We start from the raw sequence: 20,101 nt of genomic DNA on the forward strand, positions 1-20,101 counted from the left end.
TGTGTACCATGTGCATGCCTGGTGTTCATGGAAGCCAGAGGGTGTTGGATGTCCACCTAGAATTGGGATTACAGTTGGTTATGAACTTCCTGATTTGGATGCTAGGAACTGAATATAAGTCTTCTGGAAAAGCAGTAAATGCTTGTAAGCTTTGAGCCATCTCTCCAGCCTTCAGTTCCCATATGCCTAGATTTTAGTAGCCTTCTCAGTGTTTTTTATTTTGTTTTGTTTTGTTTTGTTTTGAGACAGGGTCTCATGTAGCCCAGGCTGGCTTCAAACTCTCTGTATAGCTGAGGATGATCTTGTATTCCTGATTGTCCTGCTTCCATCTCCCAGGTTCTGTGATTACAGGTATGTACCACTGCACCTGGTTTATGTAGATGGAACTCAGGGTTTTTTTCAGGTTGCGTAAGTGCTCTACAATGGCACTACATCCTCATTTCCTTCTAGTTGTTTCTTATGATGCTAAAGTTAGATAGGCGCAGCCTAAGACAACAGGCATCAGGCTGGAGCTGGAAGAGGGAGATGGGAGAAGCTCTACCGTACAGGCAGTTGCTTAGTCACTCACATGTGGGTAAGGCTTTCTGGCAGACATGCTCAGTGCACATGCACACATGTGCGCGCACGCGCGCACACACACACACACACACACACACCTGGCAGGATTTCGAAGCAGTTCACTTTCTGCATCTCTCTGGACTCAGGGGAGATGAAAGTGGGGAGGGGTAAAGATGAACTGTTCTTACCAGTTGGTATCCTGTATCCCGGACTCTTTGTCCCTCATCTCTTCTGAGGGTCCCTGAGTGCTCCTTCAAAGGCCAAAGAAGCTGAGTCATTGTCCAGCTCAGACCAGACACCCTCATCCATAGAGACAAGGTGACCTGTGTGCCAAAGAGACTCCCGGAGTATGTGCTAAGATCCTGTCGTGCATGGGCTTGCCAGCTGGGGAATGTGGGGGATCAGCAGACCAAGCTTGGGCCAGCACACACCATCCCAAGCTATGAAATGCTGCCCAGATGGAGAGTTCCCCTTGGCCCTTTCCAGGACTGGGTCCTATGTCCAGCCTTCCTCCTGACCCCTGTCTCTCTGACAAAGACTGTTATGCCCAGGCTATGGCCCACTTGGGCCATCACTACTCATGGATGGCATCGTTCCCCACTCCGCCCTCACATCCCCAAGGATCTTGATGCTAAATTCTTGCCCCTGTGAGCTGCTGGGGATGTGGGGAAAGGGAGGGAGCCTCATGCTCAGATCTGGTTTCCTTGTTTCTTCCCATGGCTGGCTGCCACGGGCTGAGCCACCAGCTGTGCTATATAAGGGCCTGCGGCTGGACGGCTGGAGAGGTGAAGAGACTTGGACCCCCAGCTAAAAGCCTTATTCAGGACACGGTGAGCTCCAACCCTCTTACCCCACCCCTATATTTCACTGCCTGGCTCTGCTCCTACCCCCATCCCTAGACACCTCCTTGTTCTTTCTTTGCTGGCTGACCACCCCATCTCCCACAAAAGATCCCCCTTTCTGCTTGACACTCCTCTTTTGCCCCTTATTATTCAAGTCTTTCCTCGGTCCTGCCCACCTGAAGTCACACACACACCCCCCCCCAGGGCCCCATCTTGGTCTCTGTACCTTTTCCTTCTGTGGCCGGCCACTGTGCACTGTCCAGGAGCTCCAGCGAGCATCGGTTGGGGAGCCTGAGTGTCAGGCCTACTGGGAGGAAATGGTGGGATAGAGAGAGACTCTCTGCTGGCTGCCAGATGGGAAATGGCTTTTCCACTAGGTGCCTCAGGCCAACCTGGCCTCTCTGACAACCTTGGAGCTGGCTCTGGCTTTATAGGCATGCTCAGAGCCCAGGAGCTTGGAATAGCCTGAACCAACTGGTACAGAGGTTTCAAGGCTAGACAGTCTGTGCTGTGGATTTGTTCGTCTCTTTTCTTCCAGAAAGGAGACGTTTTTCTTCCCTTTCTTTTCATACCGGATTTGGTGATTGAAGGTAACTTTAAAAATAAATAAAGTCTTGCTCTGTAGCTAAGGCTGTTCTGGAACTCACTGTAATAGCCCAGGCTGGCCTCCAGCTCACAGCCATACCTGCCCCAGTCTCCCAAGTGCTGGGATTATAGGTATAAGTCATCATATGCAGCTGGAAGGGAAGATATTTTTTAGATCGGATTCTGGGTTGGTTCTTACTACGGGGGAAAGATATCCAGCCAAGAGGAGCCCAGGCCACCATACCTGTTCTTTGACATTACGTCTGGGCATGTTTACCTCTCCCAAGTTCTGCAGCCCTGACTCTATGTTCCCAGTTAATGGGAACCCAGGGTTCGTACTATGCACCCCATCCAGTTCTCTTTAGCTGGCTCCTGGCTATGATGTTCCTAGCCAGGTCGAAAACAAACAGGCCAGAATGGGTTCCAGCTGTGGCCCGTGCACATCTGGGAATGTGTTCTTGGAGGTGGCGCGACTGAGGCATGGGTGACTCTCAGCCTGCCTGTCTCCTGTAGGAGGGTCTACTGTTGCTGGGGCCAGGACTGCATGGCCTTCATAGGTAAAGCTATTCAAAGCTATGTACCCCGTCAAAGGGTTGCAGAACAAAAGCCTGGGTCTTGAAAGTGGTCAGTACGTTACCCAGCAGCTGCTGAAGGGAAGCCAGGCCCCTTTTACTGTCAAGGACCTTCTTTATCGCTGTTCTCCGGTAAGGCCTGTCTGCTGTGGAACCTGGCACATTTCCACATCTCCCAGACAGTTCAGTGTGGCTGTTCAAGCAGATGTCACTTCAGTGAGACTCCATTCTATCTATCTTCACCCTGGAGCTGTAAGAGACGAGACTCGAGCTTGGAATGGAGTTTGGTTGGTGGTGTGCAGAAGATGGAGGCTGGAGAATCAGAAGGTCAAGGTCATTCTTGTGTACACCCTGAAGTTGAGGCCAGCCTGGCCTACAGGAAACCATGTTTCAAAAACAAAAAAACAAAAACAAGCAAGCAAACAAAAAAGCAGTGACCCAGAAATGTGGATTATGATTTCCTTTGCTTCTTTGTAGATCCCTGGCTCTATGAAACAACCCTGGGGACCCACAGGTCCAACTTGGTGAAGCAGCATCACCTCTCTGTGACATTTCTACGTGACCTGAGGGAAAGATGGCAGCAATCAAGATCTGGGTACTCTCTTTCCTGGTCCTGGAGTTCACCACTGTGCTCGGTACGCACTAAGTCTCAGCTTGCTCCCATAGCTTCTTCCTGCCGCAGTGAAGTCATTTCTCTTCTGGGACCCAATTACACATCTGCCTGGCCTGAAGACTTGAGATTGTTTGATAGCTTATACTCTGTTTCTACCTCAACTCTGAGATCGTACTTAGTATTAAAGTTCACAGAACAGAATCAGAGGTCCAGGATGAATAGTCACACATGGGGAGGAAGAAAAAGTTAGGAAAGTTTCTGCCCCCGTGCACCAAATTTAGCTCTGAGCTTCCTGACAGCCAAAGCGGAGTGGAGTCACAGGGGAAACATAGAGTTCTCAGAAGCAGGTTTGGTGCTGGTCTGTTTTCAGTTGCATGAAAATACTTCTGGCCCTAAAAACCCAGTTTCCTATATACCCCGAAGCCAAGTTTGATGGACACACCAGAACCTGTCCTGGTTTCCTTGTCCTCTGCTCCCAGAGGTGACCCAAAGATCAGAAAGAAGATGCCCCGTGGAGCCGCTGACTGCCTGAGGTGTCTGCACCCCTACGGAGAACTCCCCCCTCTCCCATCTCCCTGGCCTCTTCTCATTTCTAATCACGCTGCTAATGCAAAAACTGCTCACAGCCCCTCACATGCCCGGCAGGCTCGTGACCACAGATGCGGGAACAAAGGCAGCTCCTGCACAGCGCCAGCGCCGTGTGAGCCCGCCTCCTGCCTCGCCCTTTCCACCTTGGCAGCTGCTGTTTGTGAAGATGATTAACATTCAGCCATTTGAGGCGAAATCAGATTAGGTTGATTAAAAGGGCTCCCATCACCCCAATTAGGCAGCACAGAGAATTCTGACTTGGCTCCTTGCCTGGGAGTTAATTGCCTTCGCCTCTGCTCGCCTTCCTCCTTCTGCTTCTGGAGCCCTCGACCCAGCTGTGTGTAGAGAAGGGCTGGAGAAGGCTGCCCCTGTCCTGAGGGCCCTCTGCTCATACTCAGGGTGTGGTCGGAACAATGAAGACCCCTGGCCAAGTAGGTTCACCGAGTCCTTTACGGGATGGTGGCTCTCAGTGCCAGCGTGTCAAGAGAAAGAGACTGGCTCCCCCTGTGTCAGGCATTGAGCTAGAATATCTTGCTAACATTTATTTATCAGAACATAGCTTACGATTTATGCTAGGCATTGTTCTGAGGATTTTATAAATGAACTCCTACTGTCCTCTTTTTATGAGGACAGCTCAAGTGGCTTAAACAGTCTATCCAAGGTTAGTTAGGAAGTAACAGAATCTGCAGCCCTCTCCAGAGATATTGCTGTCTCATTTCATGGGACCCTCGGGCCAGCAGCACCCTATGAAGGGGAAATTAGTGTTTCCATTTTTATAGGAAATGAAAATAAGGTTCCATCTCCCCTGGGACTGATCTAGACTCCCTAGCAGGAGTCTCAACCTACTAGCTGCCTGAAGTATCTGATAACGCCATTTTAATTTTTTATTTATGTAATGATTTATGTAATTATTCCTGTGTGTATGTGTGGGGGGAGGTCAGAGAATAACGTGGGAGTCTGTTCTCTTTCCCGAGGATTGAACTCAGGGTGTCAGGCTTAGTGGCAAATGCCTTTATCTGTCAAGTAATCTCTCCAACCCTAAAAAAATTTTAAATTAGTATATACTAAATATGCATAATAATGATTTTCCTTATGTCATTTTCATACATGTGTGGTATATCTTGATAAAATTGATTCTCATTGGCCTCTCTTGTCTCCCTTCCATTCCTTCTGACCCCTTCTCATTTTTTTTTCTTTTTTTGGGGGGTTGGGGGTGGGAGATGGGGTCTCACTATATAGCCTGGTTGGCCAATCTAGCCTTGAGAGACCCACTTCCCTCTGCCTCCCAAGTGCTGAGATTATTAAATGCATGCATCTCTAAACCTAGTGTCTCCATCTCTTTCTCTTTCTCTTTGAGACAGGGTCTCATGTAGCTTAGGCTCGCCAGAAATTTACCGCATAAACAAGGCTGTCCTTGAACCTCTGACCCTCCTGCCTCCACTTCTTGGGTGCTGAGATTAACAAGTGTGTACCACCAAGTCTAGCTGCTCCTCCATTTCTAGAACAAGACTGGAAAGGGAACTGTCATTTGTTGGGCAAGCTGTGTGTTTTGTGGGAAACAGGCTGAGAAATAAAGCCTTTGGGCTTTCACAGTAGTGAGTGGCACAGCCTGGGGATTTGGAGCCATGCTCAGGGTTCAGGCTGTCCCCATTTCTCCAGACCAGCTCTGCATCTCCAAACCCTGGGAGCCCTGGCTTCTCTTCTTCTTCTGTTATGCAGGGAGGCAGACGATGCTTACCCAGTCAGTGAGAAGAGTCCGGCCTGTGAAGAGGACCTCCAACACCTTTGCCAAGCCGGCTGACTCCCCGGACAGTGAGTCTCCATTGGAGCAGGGAGGGTCGGGACGGGGTCCTCACTGAGCTTGCTAGGTCAGTCTCTGCAGCCTGGGGAGGATGTTAGGGTTCTGTGGAAACTATAACAAGACACTTGGCTGCTCTCTCCGGGCAGGGGAGTGCAGCACAAGAAAGTTCAGAGTCAGGAAGCTGCCTGATGTATTCCAGAAATGGGGTGCTAACATGCTAGAGCTGGTGGGGACAAAACAGGTAGACGAGGGTAGAGAAATTGCACAGGAGTCTCACCGATATCCTAAGTGCTTTGCTAAGAGATGTTTTGTGCCAGAGAATGCTGTGGTCCAAGCCACATGGAGAAGACTTTACCCCATCTACAGTGTTAGAAAGGGACAGAGTGGGAGAAAGAGAGGTTGGACAAGAAAGTCCCTAGCATGGTCCACCAGGCTGATGAAGCTGGAATGGAGGGCTCCACATTATGAGGCACAGAAGGGACTGAAGAATTGCTGGTGAAATAAGGGACTGGGTAGGGGTGGGAAATGGAGATTGAACAGAAACAAGGGGAGGGTTCTCAGGGATGCATCAGGAAAGGCTAACTGGAGTTCGCCTGCTATTCAGGGATGGTTCCTCCTCAACCTGGCTCTGTCTCTCAGGTCCTGGTGAGTGGACAACTTGGTTTAACATCGACCACCCAGGTGGGCAGGGTGACTATGAGCGATTGGATGCTATTCGCTTCTACTATGGGGAGCGTGTGTGTGCCCGTCCCCTGCGGCTAGAGGCCCGGACCACTGACTGGATGCCTGCGGGCAGCACTGGCCAGGTGGTTCATGGCAGTCCCCGTGAGGGCTTCTGGTGCCTCAACAGGGAACAGAGACCAGGCCAGAACTGCTCCAATTATACAGTGCGCTTCCTCTGCCCACCAGGTGAGTCTGAATGGCCCCAGTCCTTCCTCTCAGCAGCCTTGGCACAGGAGAGGCCAGGATCTGAATAGCACATGCCTGTATATACCTCCAGTCTCTTAACAGCCACTGAGTGTCATTAATGTGATAAGAGCCCCAGATCTGTCCCAGCCAACCTGTTGGGTTCACTTCCAGTGACTCAGGAGGGAAGATGGCGCTTGGGGTCTAACTTCTGGGGTTTGAATCTCTAGCTTACTATGTATAACTGTGCTGTTTATTTCTCCATTACTTATTTTGGGGGTACTGTGGATTGGATCTAGGACATTATGTTAGAGGCCTCTACTACTGAGCTACATCTCCGGCCTTCTGCTCTTTTATTTATTTTTAAGGAATGAGGTAGGGTTTCACTAAGATGCCCAGGGAGGTCTTACACTTGTGATTTTCCTGCCTCTGTCCCAAGTAGCTGGGATTATAAATATATGAAAAGGAGCCTAGAGCAACTGTATTCACATAGCCCAGGCTGGCCTTGAACTTCCTAAGTAGCTTCGAATGACCTTGAACTTCAGATCCTTCTGCTGGCGCCACTTCCCGAGTGCTGGGGGGCTGAGTCTCGAACCCACAGCCTTATATGTGGCAAGCATTCTATGAGCTATATCCCCCAGCTCTCTTTCCTCCTCCTCCTCCTTTTTTTGAGGGGGAACATGAGGGTCTAGCCTTAGTTGGCCTGGAAAACATTATGTAGCCCAGGCTATCCTTGAACTTCCTGATTTTCCTGCCTCTTTCCATTGGGGTTGCAGTCATGTGCTTCTATGCCCAGCTGCATCCGTGTGTGTATTTTAGACGAGATTCTGAGTTTCTTAGTCTTATGTTCTCACATGTTTTTCAGAGTTAGGAATTGGATGTAGGGCCCCTCATATACTAGTTAAGTCCTCTTTCACAGAGCTACATTCCTAGTCCTCTTAAAAAAATTTTCTGTATTTTTGTTTTGAGAGACTCTTCATAAATTGGATCTGGGACCCAGGCTGGCCTTGAACCCATGATCCTCTTGTTTGGGGATTACAGCTACTGGCCTCTTATATGTGGAATAAGAGTAACAGTGTATCTTTAGGGTTTAAAAGTTTTTAATTTCTTTTTTTATAAGTTTTGATATAAAGTCTCACTGCATAGTTTATACTGCTCAAACTTACTATGTAGCTCAAAGTAGCCCGTATAATCTTCGGACTCAGGCCTCCAAGTGCTGGGATTATAGGTGTGTCCCTCCATTCCTGAGGGCTTCGATGAAGCTTACACGAGATAATGAAAGAAGTAGTTGAGCTAAATGTCAACTGTGGCTACAATGTTTGTGTTCAAGATGCTGACTACCCTCATTATCCAGCCTTGACAGCTGACCTTTGAGGGATTGCTATCTCAACAGGATATGCAAGGCTTTGGGCAGTCTAGTTAGTCTACTAGCTACACAGCTCAGTGCTACACAGGGATTTGAACTATGTCCATGTCTGCGGAATCTGTGTTCTTTATATGCCTTTCCGTCCATGCACTGGGGAGTACAGATATTAAGTGATCTGCTGCAGGCCTGCACTCTGTATGGGTACCCTGCCCCTCGGGCTCTACCTGTCGATACAGACTGATGCCACAGACCCTGATGCTATGACGGTTTTATGGTCTTGGGAGACCAGCTAGTCTCTTTAGCAAGGGCTGAGCCTCGCAGAAGAGAGGTGAGGAGGTAGGCTATCCAGGAGTCTGGCTATCCAGGTCATTGTGAACTACAGGCCCTGAATTCCCAGGGAGCCTGTCTGCAGGGAGCATGTGGTTGTTTTCACACTAGTGGAGGATGTTGGCCTGCTGATAACAGAGATCCTAAGGCAACAGTGCTGGGCCAAAACCAACCAACCAACCAACAAAACCCAGAAACCTTTCACCCATATGTTACCCCTGTGCAAGTCAGAGACACTACTTCCTCAAGACTTTTGACTTCCCTTATTTGGATAAAAAATTATTATAGGGCTGGGATGTAGCTCAGTTGGTCAAATGCTAGCTTAGCATCTATGAAGCAATAGGTTTCATCTCCAGTAACACCGAAACTGGACAAGCGGTAGCCTGCTTCCTTACAATTGCAGCACTCAGAAGGTAGAGGCAGGAAGATCAGACATTGGTGGCCAGTCTCAGTTACATGAGAGTGTCTCAAAATTATTATTAATTCATTGAAATAAATAGACGTATCAGTGAGATTTATGATGCCAATAGGGACCTATGCTCCCTCAGCAGAGAAGAAACAGCATTGGGGTCAGACTTCCTGACCCAATCCCCTGGAAAGGGGAATGACTTCTCCTGCTCTCATCTTACAGGGTCCTTGCGACGAGATTCTGAGCGCATCTGGAGTCCTTGGTCTCCCTGGAGCAAGTGCTCAGCTGCCTGTGGTCACACTGGGGTCCAGACCCGTACCCGCACCTGCTTGGCACAGACAGTGTCACTGTGCAGTGAGGCCTCCGAGGAAGGCCAGCTCTGTGTGAGTCCGGCCTGCACAGGTACCTGCCCCCTCTGGGCACTGGCCCTCTGTGTTGGTGAAGCTGAAATAGCCTGAAGGACGGGCTAGAGGGTCAGTGTGTGACTGAGTCTACCACTAACTGAGCATGTCAGCTGCTCTGATGGGAGACGTACAGGACAGCTGTGAACACAGGGCATTGTCAATGATCACAGCTTAAGAAATCAGATGGTGGGGGGTGCTGGGGAGACGGCTCAGTGGTGAAGAGCACTGGCTGCTCTTCCAGAAGATCCTGATTCAATTCTCAGCAACCAAGTGGCAGCCCACAATTGTCTGTAACTCCAAGATCTGACACCCTCCCATAGATATTCATGTAGGCAAAACACCAAGGCACATAAAATTAAAAGAAATAAATTTAAAAAAAGAAATCAACTGGGCAGTGATGGTGCATGCCTTTAATCCCAGCACTTGGGAGGCAGAGGCAGATGGATGTCTGAGTTCAAGACCAACCTGGTCTACAAGGACAGCCAGGACTATATAGAGAAACCCTGTGTTTAATCCTACACACACACACACACACACACACACACACACACACACAAAAAAAAAAAAAAGGAAGGAAGGAACGAAGAAAGAGAAGGAAGGAAGGAAGGAAGGAAGAAAGGAAGGAAGGAAGGAAGGAAGGAAGAAAGGAAGGAAGGAAGGAAGAGGACGTCGTTTCCTGGGCTAAATCTGAAGGGTAGATAGGAATTAGTTGTCCAGGCAGGGCTAGAAGGGTTAAGAAAGGCCAAAGAAGGAAAGAAATATGTGTGAACAGTCAGGCTGGGATGGGGTGAAGATGGGTCAGAATCCATAAAGCTCTGCTGATTGGCTCCTTGTCCCACAGCCTGTGACCTGACCTGTCCCATGGGCCAGGTGAATGCTGACTGCGACGCCTGCATGTGCCAGGACTTCATGCTTTATGGGGCCATCTCCCTCCCTGGAGGTGCCCCAGCTCCAGGGGCCACTGTCTACCTGTTGGCCAAGGCACCAAAGATGTTGACCCGGACAGACAGCTTAGGGAGGTTCCAAGTTCCCGGCTTGTGTCCTGACGGCAAGAGCATCCTGAAAATCACCAAGACCAAGTTTGCTCCAATTGTGCTCACGATGCCTAAGACTGGCCTGAAGTCAGCCACCATCAATGCAGAGTTCGTGAGGGCAGGTGACCGAGGGCCCTGTGGCAGGAGGGGTTCAAGGTTGAAAGCTCCTTTCCCGGCTCACACGGTGTGAAACCCACAGGCCCTGTATCCTCTAGCTTTCCCTAATCTTTCTTCTTTTAAAATTCTCGCTATGCAGAATCAATGTCTTAAAGCCACAATGGATTTTTTGTCTGCTTCCCAAATACAGACCCATCCCTGCCTCAGGGCTTTTGCACTTGTTGTGTGACTCAATACAGAGTGTTCTCCTAGATTTTGGTAGGTCCAGCACCCCAGGCATGAGGACGTCTCTGACCACCTTGTTTAAAATAGTCAATTACCACAAAGGTTTTACCTGCAGGTCAGAGAGAAGCTTGAAAAGCTCAGAAATGGTGTAGAATAATGGAAAAAGGAAGAAAGAAAGAAAGAAAGAAAGAAAGAAAGAAAGAAAGAAAGAAAGAAAGAAAGAGAGAGAGAGAAAGGTTTTGCTGGGGGGGGGCAGGAGATCATGAATAATGCATGAGTGGGGGTGGGGCCATTAGTTCTGTCTTTGCAGCACTTAGAGTGTGGCTGGTGTGAGGTCCACTGAATTCTCCATTGTCCCCTCCAGATGCTACCAGAGAAGTTTGTGGGAGCAGGCCCCAGTTGGAGAGGGTGGAGGAGGGGAATCCTCTGGGGATCAGTTCCTTTGGGTGTTAGGGGAGCACTGGAGACTGGCAGGGGATAGAATAAAACCATACACTTTCAATATCATGGAAGACACCGGGGAAGCAGGGCTCTCTAGAGTCTGTCACAAAACAAGAAACCCAGACACCGTTTCTCATCTTCTTTCCCAGAGACTCCATACATTGTCATGAACCCTGAGACGAAAGCACGACGGGCCGGGGAGAGTGTGTCCTTGTGTTGCAAGGCCACAGGGAAACCCAGTCCTGACAAGTACTTCTGGTGAGTATTCTGCTGGCTGCCCTACCCAGCTCTCTTAGAAATCAGAGCTTGCTTGCCTTGTGTCTCTAACAGTAGCCATGGCTGATAAAGGGAGCCGTGGGTGACTAGTGCAGAATCTGAATGATGGCATTTACAAGTGGGGCCCGCAGGGTGGAGGCTGCCAGACAACCAGCCAGTCCTCTTATGCCTCAAAGTTCAGCTCATTCTCCCAAAATATCTCTTTCTCTGTCTGTCTGTCTGTCTGTCTGTCTGTCTGTCTGTCTGTCTGTCTGTCTCTCTGAGATAGGGTTTCTCTCTGTAGCCCTGGTTTTCCTGGAACTCGCTCTGTAGACCAAGCAGGCTAAAATTCAGAGATTCGCCTACCTCTGCCTTCCAAGTGCTAAGATTAAAGGCATGTGCCACTATCCCCAGCTCCAAAATGTCTCTTGACCTTAGGGTACTAACACGCATGTTCTTAGGCCAATCAGCAATATTCCTCGGTCTTGCTTCCCCTAGCAAGGTCAGAATCCCCAGAGCTGGGAGTGAGTTCTTTACCCTCCAATGAGCACTTAGAGCCACTAGCTTGTACAGAATGCCAACGGTTCTGGGAAGTCAGCTGGAGAGCAGGAAGCTGTACTCCAGAGAGCTGAGAGGAGTTGTCTAAAGAGTCCCCATCAATTAAGAGGTGGGACTGGGGCTTCAAAGCAGTTTCTCAACTCCCAGCCAATCAGGTGCTCTTGGGCAGGCCACGTGAAAGTGAACCATCTCCAATTCGCTACTTGGCACATCTTCAGGTGTACCTTCCCTCCCATGACCTGCTGCGGCTCCTTCTCTGCATCCTTACAGGTACCACAACAACACATTGCTGGATCCCTCTCTCTACAAGCACGAAAGCAAGCTGGTGCTGAGGAATCTGCGGCAGGACCAGGCAGGGGAGTATTTCTGTAAGGCACAGAGTGATGCTGGGGCTGTGAAGTCCAAGGTCGCCCAGCTGATGGTCATTGGTAAGCCCGTGTGGGTCGCAAGGGTCCTGGATCTGTAACAGGCTGGCTGAGCACTCCAGTCAACATCACTAGTCAGGAAAAGCTTGGGGTTTGCAAAGATGTGCACAGTGCCAGGCCGTCTGGGATACAGTGCTGAGCTACGTCTTACTATCACAGAACCATCATTTTGAGGGGTGTGTGTGTGTGTATGTGTGTGTGTGTGTGTGTGTGTGTGTGTAGAAATGTAAATAAAGTTCAATCAAGACAAAAATATGCAGGTCCTGGGGATGTCACTTGGCAGAGCACTTGTCTAGCACAAATGAAGCCCTTGGTTCAGTCCCCAGGACTACAAAAACCCAGAAGATGAAAGTAGGGGGACAGGTTAGGGTCAGCGGCAGCTATATAGTGAATCTGAGATAGCTTTGGCTACATGAGATTCTGTCAACTTGCCCCTGAATTCATTTTATTTTATTTATTTATTATGTATACAATATTCTGTCTGTGTATATGCCTGCAGGCCATAAGAGGACACCAGACCCCATTACAGATGGTTGTGAGCCACCATGTGGTTGCTGGGAATTGAACTCAGGACCTTTGGAAAAGGAGGCAATGCTCTTAACCTATGAGCCATCTCTCCAGCCCCTGAAATTCATTTTTAAAAATGTAGCTAAAATAGAAACCCAGGCCCTATTAGATAGAATTAGACACCTTCCAGGTGCATAATAATATGCATGCATTCCCAGCGTTTGGTAGGTAGAGGGAGGATCAGGAGTCTAAGGTCATCTTCTCTTACACAGTGGGTTCAAGGCTAGCTTTGACTATATGAGACCCTATCTCAAAAAGCCAGCCCTCCCCCAAAATTAAGCCCCCAAACTGATATTCTGCAATGACCCCCAAGAGTCTGAGATATGACCCGGGCATGCTGACTTCAAAGCTTCTTACTTCACCCTGCTTTGCAGTGAAGGTTGGAAAGTCCTGATCTTCGAGGATCATGAAGGGCAGTGTGTGTGGAGGGAGAAGTGTTACCGATCGCGGGGCTACAGAAGCGGGGAGCTGAGAATGCGTTATACAAAAGGCTGGCTTCCGGTGGTGGCGCACGCCTTTAATCCCAGCACTCGGGAGGCAGAGGCAGGCGAATCTCTGTGAGTTCGAGACCAGCCTGGTCTACAAGAGCTAGTTCCAGGACAGGCTCCAAAACCACAGAGAAACCCTGTCTCGAAAAACCAAAAAAAAAAAAAAAAAAAAAAAAAAAAAAAGGCTGGCTTCTAGAAGAAAACTGGAGGGGAAAAGACTTCAGGCCCAAGGTCTATGAAGCCTGTCCTTGGAAAGTGGGGGAAGAGGAGATCTTAGGAATTGGCCTAAACAAAACAAAACAAAGCAGAGGAAATGAAAATTCATTGGAAGAATTATGGACTATTTCACAGACTCTAAGAAAATTGAGCAACAGACCTCAGATCAGACATGGCAAAGGGCCTTAGCGGAGGAGGCATGAAGTGTGTCAACCATCACGGCTACACACCCTGTCAGCACAGTGGTCCTTTCATGATTCTTCATTATTCAGTTTCCAGATAACAACTGCACGTTCTTTCCTAAGATATGTGTACGTTGCTTTAAGTTTAACATAAAGGGAACTAAAGAGAAAACAGTATTAATGCAAAATAGAACTATGTCAGTAGCTAAAAGCTTTGGCACAATAACTAGAAAGATAAACTAAGAGAGTTTATCTTTGTGTTTACTCAAGAGCGACCATGAATGTGACCGATAAGGGTTGATGGGTACAGAGGTGGCGTCCTGGTAGTTCAGTCCTTGAATGCTACTGTTACAAAGACATTGTTTTGCTCAACTGATAAACAGTTTGGGGCACTGGTCCAAGCTAAGGGAAGTGGAGTCTTAGATTGGGTCATGTGGTACGGACTCCAGTATTGAGGACTCCAGTGTATGACAGCCGCACCAGACTCCCATTACTTTAAACAAGGCTTGTTTGTTTTGTTATTTGTTTTTTGAGACAAGGTTTTATATAGCCCAGGCTGGCCTCAAACCTATTATATGGCCAAGAATGGCCTTGAATTTATGATCCTTCTGTCTTCACCTCCCAAGTACTAGGATTATAAGTGTGTATCACCATGCCCAGTTAAAACAGGGTTTCTGGGGCTACAGAGATGGCTCAGTGGTTAAAAGCACTGGCTACTCTCCACAGGACCCAGGCTCTATTACTACATGGTAACTTAAAACCATTTGTAACTCCAGTTCCAGGGGATCCGATGCCATCATTCTGGCCTCCGTGGACAGTCTTTTGGCCTCTGTAGGCATAGATACACACAGGCAAAACATCCATGTATTCAAAATAAAAAAACAAAAACAGGGTTTCTACTTACACAAATGTTTCCTGGGATGTGTGAAAATCACTGAGGATGTAGAGAGTGCCCAGGCACTGCAAGACACGGGTCATGAACAGCTCCTTTCTCTTATATGCCAGCAACACCTCCAGTTTCGCTGATAATCTCAAAACACCTTCACACATTTTCAAGATCCCTCCATTGAGAACTGCTATTCTACCGACCTCAGTAACTATTGTTCCCCGTGCATGTATAAAACAGGGTCAGAATCCCAGCACTTGGGAGGCAGAGGCAGGCAGATCTCTGTGAGTTCGAGGCCAGCCTGGTCTACAAGAGCTAGTTCCAGGACAGGCACCAAAGCTACAGAGAATCCCTGTCTCGAAACAAACAAACAAACAAACAAACAAAACAGGGTCAGTAGTAGCGGCCCCAGACCCCCAAGAAAGTTCTATGAGAGTCAGAGTTGCAGATACATAAGTCCTTTGAAAACTAGAAAGGAAAGGATGTGGCTTAGTGATAAAGCAATTGTGTAGCATACACAAGGCACGGGGGTCAGTCCCCACTACACACACACACACAATCAAGCTGTCTTAGAGGCACACACTCACAAACACAAACATGCACATGCACGTCAAGATGGCTTGGAAGCACACATTTGCAAACACACACACACACCAAGATGGCTCAGAGGCACATACTTGGTAATTCCAGCTCCTGGGTGGTAGAGGCAGGAGGATCATGAGTTTAAGATGATCCTAGGCTACAGCACAAGTTTGAGCCCAGCTTGGGCTCTGTGAGACCCCATCTCAACAAAACAAAAACAAAATTGAGAGAGGAGAGAAAGGAAGAGAAAGAGATCACACTGAGCTGAAGTACTCTGTGTCAGACATGAATTTGTACTTTAATATCTATACCATTTCTTCTTTAGCACATGATGAGAGTCCTTGCAACCCAATCCCTGAGAGCTACCTTATCCGGCTGCCCCACGACTGCTTCCAGAATGCCACCAACTCCTACTATTATGATGTAGGCCGCTGCCCAGTCAAGACCTGTGCAGGGCAGCAAGACAACGGGATCCGGTGCCGGGATGCCGTGGAGAACTGCTGTGGCATCTCCAGAACAGAGGAAAGAGAGATCCAGTGCAGTGGGTACACGCTGCCCACCAAAGTGGCCATGGAGTGCAGCTGCCAGCGGTGTACAGAGACACGGAGCATCGTTAGGGGCCGAGTCAGTGCTGCTGACAATGGGGAGCCCATGCGCTTTGGCCATGTGTACATGGGGAATAACCGTGTGAGCATGACTGGCTACAAGGGCACGTTCACCCTCCACATCCCCCAGGATACAGAGAGACTGGTGCTCACATTTGTGGACAGGCTGCAGAAGTTTGTCAACACTACCAAAGTGCTGCCCTTCAACAAAAAGGGGAGTGCCGTGTTCCATGAGATCAAGATGCTTCGGCGGAAAGAGCCCATCACGTTGGAAGCCATGGAAACCAATATCATCCCCCTGGGAGAGGTGGTCGGTGAAGACCCTGTGGCTGAACTGGAGATTCCATCCAAAAGTTTCTATAGGCAGAATGGGGAGCCTTTCACAGGAAAGGTGAAGGCCAGCGTGACCTTCCTGGATCCTCGGAATATATCCACGGCCACAGCTGCCCAGAGTGACCTGAACTTCATCAATGATGAAGGAGACACCTTTCCCCTTCGAACATATGGTATGTTCTCGGTGGACTTCAGGGATGAGGCCACTTCTGAGTCACTGAATACTGGTAAGGTGAAGGTCCACCTTGACTCGAACCAGGTGAAGATGCCAGAGCATGTGTCAGCCATGAAACTCTGGTCGCTCAACCCAGACACAGGACTGTGGGAAGAGGAAGGCGATTTCAAATTTGAAAGCCAGAGGAGGAACAAGAGGGAAGAGAGGACCTTTCTAGTGGGCAACATGGAGATCCGTGAGAGAAGGCTCTTTAACCTGGATGTCCCTGAAAGTCGAAGGTGCTTCATCAAGGTGAGGACTTACCGGAGTGAGAGGTTCTTGCCTAGTGAGCAAATCCAGGGGGTTGTAGTCTCGGTGATCAACCTGGAGCCCAAAAGTGGCTTCTCATCTAACCCCAGGGCCTGGGGCCGATTTGACAGTGTCATCACCGGCCCCAATGGGGCCTGCCTGCCTGCCTTCTGCGATGACCAGTCCCCCGACGCTTACTCTGTCTATGTCTTGGCAAGCCTTTCTGGAGAAGAACTAGAGGCGGTCGAGTCTTCTCCTAAATTCAACCCAAATGCCATCGGTGTCCCTCAGCCCTACCTCAACAAACTTAAATACCGTCGGACAGACCATGAGGATCCACGTGTTAAAAAGACGGCTTTCCAAATCAATATGGCCAAGCCAAGGCCCAACTCAGCTGAAGAGAGCAATGGGCCCATCTACGCTTTTGAGAACCTTCGGGCATGTGAAGAGGCACCGCCCAGTGCACCCCACTTCCGGTTCTATCAGATTGAGGGGGATCGCTATGACTACAACACAGTTCCTTTCAATGAAGATGATCCCATGAGCTGGACTGAAGACTACCTGGCATGGTGGCCCAAGCCAATGGAGTTCAGGGCCTGCTACATTAAGGTAAAGATCGTGGGGCCCCTAGAGGTGAATGTACGATCCCGCAACATGGGGGGCACGCACCGGCAGACTGTGGGAAAGCTCTATGGGATCCGAGATGTGAAGAGTACTCGGGACAGAGACCAGCCAAATGTCTCATCTGCCTGCTTGGAGTTCAAGTGCAGTGGAATGCTCTATGACCAAGACCGTGTAGACCGCACATTAGTAAAGGTCATCCCCCAGGGCAGCTGCCACCGAGCCAGTGTTAACTCTATGCTGCATGAGTATCTGGTCAACCATCTTCCCCTAGCAGTCAACAATGACACCAGTGAGTACACCATGCTGGCACCCCTGGACCCTCTGGGCCACAATTATGGTATCTACACTGTCACTGACCAGGACCCTCGTACAGCTAAAGAGATTGCCCTTGGCCGCTGCTTTGATGGTACTTCCGATGGCTCCTCCAGAATCATGAAGAGCAATGTGGGAGTTGCCCTGACCTTTAACTGTGCAGAGAGGCAGGTAGGCCGCCAGAGTGCCTTCCAGTACCTCCAAAGCGCATCGGCCAGGTCCCCAGCTAGGTCCCCAGCTGCAGGCACCGCCCAAGGAAGAGTTCCGTCCGTGAGGCAACAGCGGGCAAGCAGGGGTGGCCAGCGCCGGCGTGGAGAAGTGGCCCCCCTGAGATATTCTGGGGTTGGTCAGCAACCTCTGAGCAACTAAATGTTGGGGTTCTTCATAGTTCTCTCTGTCCACCTCATGTGACAACGGTTGTCACTTGTTAATTTAAACAGATCTGTTTGGTGCAGCTTGCTTCTGTGTGCCTTTACTTATTGTCCTTATCTTGTGATACCGGCTGGCACATGGCCCCCAAAATGACAAAATAAAGATTCCTTTTTAAAAAGAAACAAAAGGACTTGGTAGACTCCTGCAGCTTGGGCCGTTCGTTTCTGCTCTGACTGCAAACACACTTCTTTTTGTATGGTTTTGTCAACCTCTGCACTAATGTTTATCTAATACTGAGAAGCAAATGAGTATAGAAAGCATATTGCTGGGCCATGTTCCACAAAATGCTTTTCTTTTTGTCTTTCTTTTTTTTTTTTTTCCGGTTTTTCAAAGGACAAGGTTTCTCTGTGTAGCCTTGGCTGTCCTGGAACTCACTCTGTAGACCAGGCTGGCCTTGAACTCACCAAGATCCACCTGCCTCTGCCTCCTGAGGGCTGGGATTAAAGGAGTGCACCACAACTGCCCAGCATGTTCTACAAAATGTCAGCAAAGCCTTTGTCACAGTTCTTACATATAAATGGTGGTCAAAGGAAATAAACATTAATATTTTACTTGAAATGCAATTAATATTTATTTTTTAAGGTTACTTATTTCATATATAATTTATTTTTATTTAATGTTCATTGGTGTTTTGCTTGCATATATGTCTATGAAAGGGTGTCTTAAGCCCTGGAAATGGAATTAAAGACAGGTGTGAGCTGCCATGTGGCGCTGGGAATTGAACTCAGGACCTTTGGAAGAGCAGCCAGTGCTCTTAACCACTGAGCCATCTCTCCAGCCCCTTAACATTTCTTTGGCAAATTTGGACCTCTAGTGTACATGCAACTGTAGGTGATTTAAGATTCTTTTTTTAAAAATTTATGTGTATGTGTGTACCTGTGTGAGCTTATTTTCACCACATGCATGTAGGTGCCCAAGTAGCCCAGACAGCATCAGATCCCGGGGAACTGGAATTAGAGGTGGGGTTTTTTGGTTTTTGGTTTTTGGAGGCGGGGTTTCTCTGTAAAACAGTCCTAGCTGTTCTGGAACTTGCTTTGTAGACCAGGCTGGCCCCAAACACTCAGAGATCCTCAAACTCACAGAGACCACCTCCCTCTGCCTCCCGAGTGTTGGAATTAAAGGTGTGCACCACAACCACCTGTCTCTGGGGATTTTTGTTTTGTTCTGTTTTGAGACAGGGTTTCTCTATAGTCTTGGCTGTCCTGCAACTCACCGTGTAGATCAGGCTGGCCTTGAACTCAGAGATCCACCTGCCTCTGCCTCTTAAATGCTGGGATTAAGGGTGTGTGCCACCACTGCCTGGCTAGAGGTGGTTTTAAGCCACCTGATGTAGGTTCTGGGAGATGAACCAGGGTCTTCTGCCAGGGCAATAAGCACTCTTTACTGCTGGGCCATCTCTCCAGTCTCCAAAATCACAGTTTCTCCACCAACTCTGGGAAGAAAATCTCCTAGTTCCCACAGTCTCAGGACCTCTGGAGCCATCTCTCCAGCTCTTAAATTCAGAGCCATCTCTTTAACCCCTCCTTCCCCCCACCAAGATTTCTTATTGTGTGTAGAGATGGCGCTAGTGGTCTTGAGTTCAATTCCCAGCAACCACATGGTGGCTCACAGCCATCTTTAATGAGATCTGGTGCACCCTTCTGGCCTGCAGGCTGGCCTGCAGGCATACATGCAGGCAGAACACTGTATCCATAATTAAAAAAAAAAAAAAAAAAAGTTTAAAAAACAGTGTTCTGCCTGCACACCAGAAGAGGGCACCAGATCTCATTATAGATGATTGTGAGTCACCATGTGGTTGCTAGGAATTGAAATCACGACCACTGGAAGAACAGTCAATGCTCTTAACCTTTGAGTCATCTCTTCAGCCTGAGACAGTGTTTCTTGTAATGAAGTCTGGTCTCAAACTTAGTATAAAGCTTAGGATGACCTTGAACTCCTGGAATTTCTGCCTTCATCTCCCAAGTACTGGAATTAGGGACTTACATCACTGTACCTAGTTTTATGCTGGGGATTCAAACCCAGGACTTTATGCATATTGGGCAAGTCCTCTACAAACTGAGCTACATTCCCAGTCCCGTTCCCCCCCCCCCCGTGTCGCCCCCCCCCCCGCCCTGTTCTTTTATATTTGCTTTTGTTCTTGCTAGAAGCCCAGCAGAGTCAGGGCAGATGTCCATAAATGCACATCCTGGGCTTTGAGTCTGAGGCTGCCGTGCTGTCCTTGGGCGCTGGAAAACAGGGCCAAGGTGGTACAAGACCCAGTGTCCCTAAGTTACAGGGCTGGGCACTTCCAGCAGTCACACTTGTTCTCTTAGCTCATAGTTTCCATTTTCAGAGAAAAGCAGAGATTCCTGGAGTTGTGAGCCTGTTCTGGGCTCCTAAGCAAGA

The 20,101-nt window shown here is 48.8% G+C and overlaps 1 protein-coding gene across 2 annotated transcripts; it reads left to right on the plus strand.

Annotated features, from left to right (window-relative positions):
• Positions 1 to 1,261: 1,261 nt before the first annotated feature.
• On the plus strand, positions 1,262 to 17,959 carry Cilp (cartilage intermediate layer protein). Of its 2 annotated transcripts, XM_057767304.1 has the most exons (9): positions 1,262 to 1,388; positions 3,035 to 3,192; positions 5,478 to 5,570; positions 6,199 to 6,468; positions 8,790 to 8,969; positions 9,813 to 10,127; positions 10,938 to 11,046; positions 11,872 to 12,029; positions 15,273 to 17,959. In XM_057767304.1, the coding sequence occupies exons 2-9, from the start codon at positions 3,132 to 3,134 to the stop codon at positions 17,651 to 17,653; spliced, it is 3,567 nt and encodes a 1,188-aa protein (XP_057623287.1). In that variant the 5' UTR covers positions 1,262 to 1,388; positions 3,035 to 3,131; the 3' UTR covers positions 17,654 to 17,959. The 2 variants fall into 2 exon arrangements, with proteins under 2 accessions (XP_057623287.1, XP_057623288.1); XM_057767305.1 differs by lacking the exon at positions 6,199 to 6,468.
• The last annotated feature ends 2,142 nt before the right edge of the window (positions 17,960 to 20,101 follow it).

Source organism: Chionomys nivalis, chromosome 4, assembly GCF_950005125.1.
Source record: "Chionomys nivalis chromosome 4, mChiNiv1.1, whole genome shotgun sequence".
NCBI lineage: Eukaryota > Metazoa > Chordata > Mammalia > Rodentia > Cricetidae > Chionomys > Chionomys nivalis.

What these genes read in the sequence shown, in the direction of transcription:
- Cilp (XM_057767304.1), top strand. Translation starts at nt 3,132, where the DNA reads ATGGCAGCAATCAAGATCTGGGTACTCTCTTTCCTGGTCCTGGAGTTC. An exon ending in GCCGGCTGACTCCCCGGACA is followed by an intron (nt 5,571 to 6,198) that starts GTGAGTCTCCAT and finishes TCTGTCTCTCAG; the next exon opens with GTCCTGGTGAGTGGACAACT. An exon ending in TGTGAGTCCGGCCTGCACAG is followed by an intron (nt 8,970 to 9,812) that starts GTACCTGCCCCC and finishes CTTGTCCCACAG; the next exon opens with CCTGTGACCTGACCTGTCCC.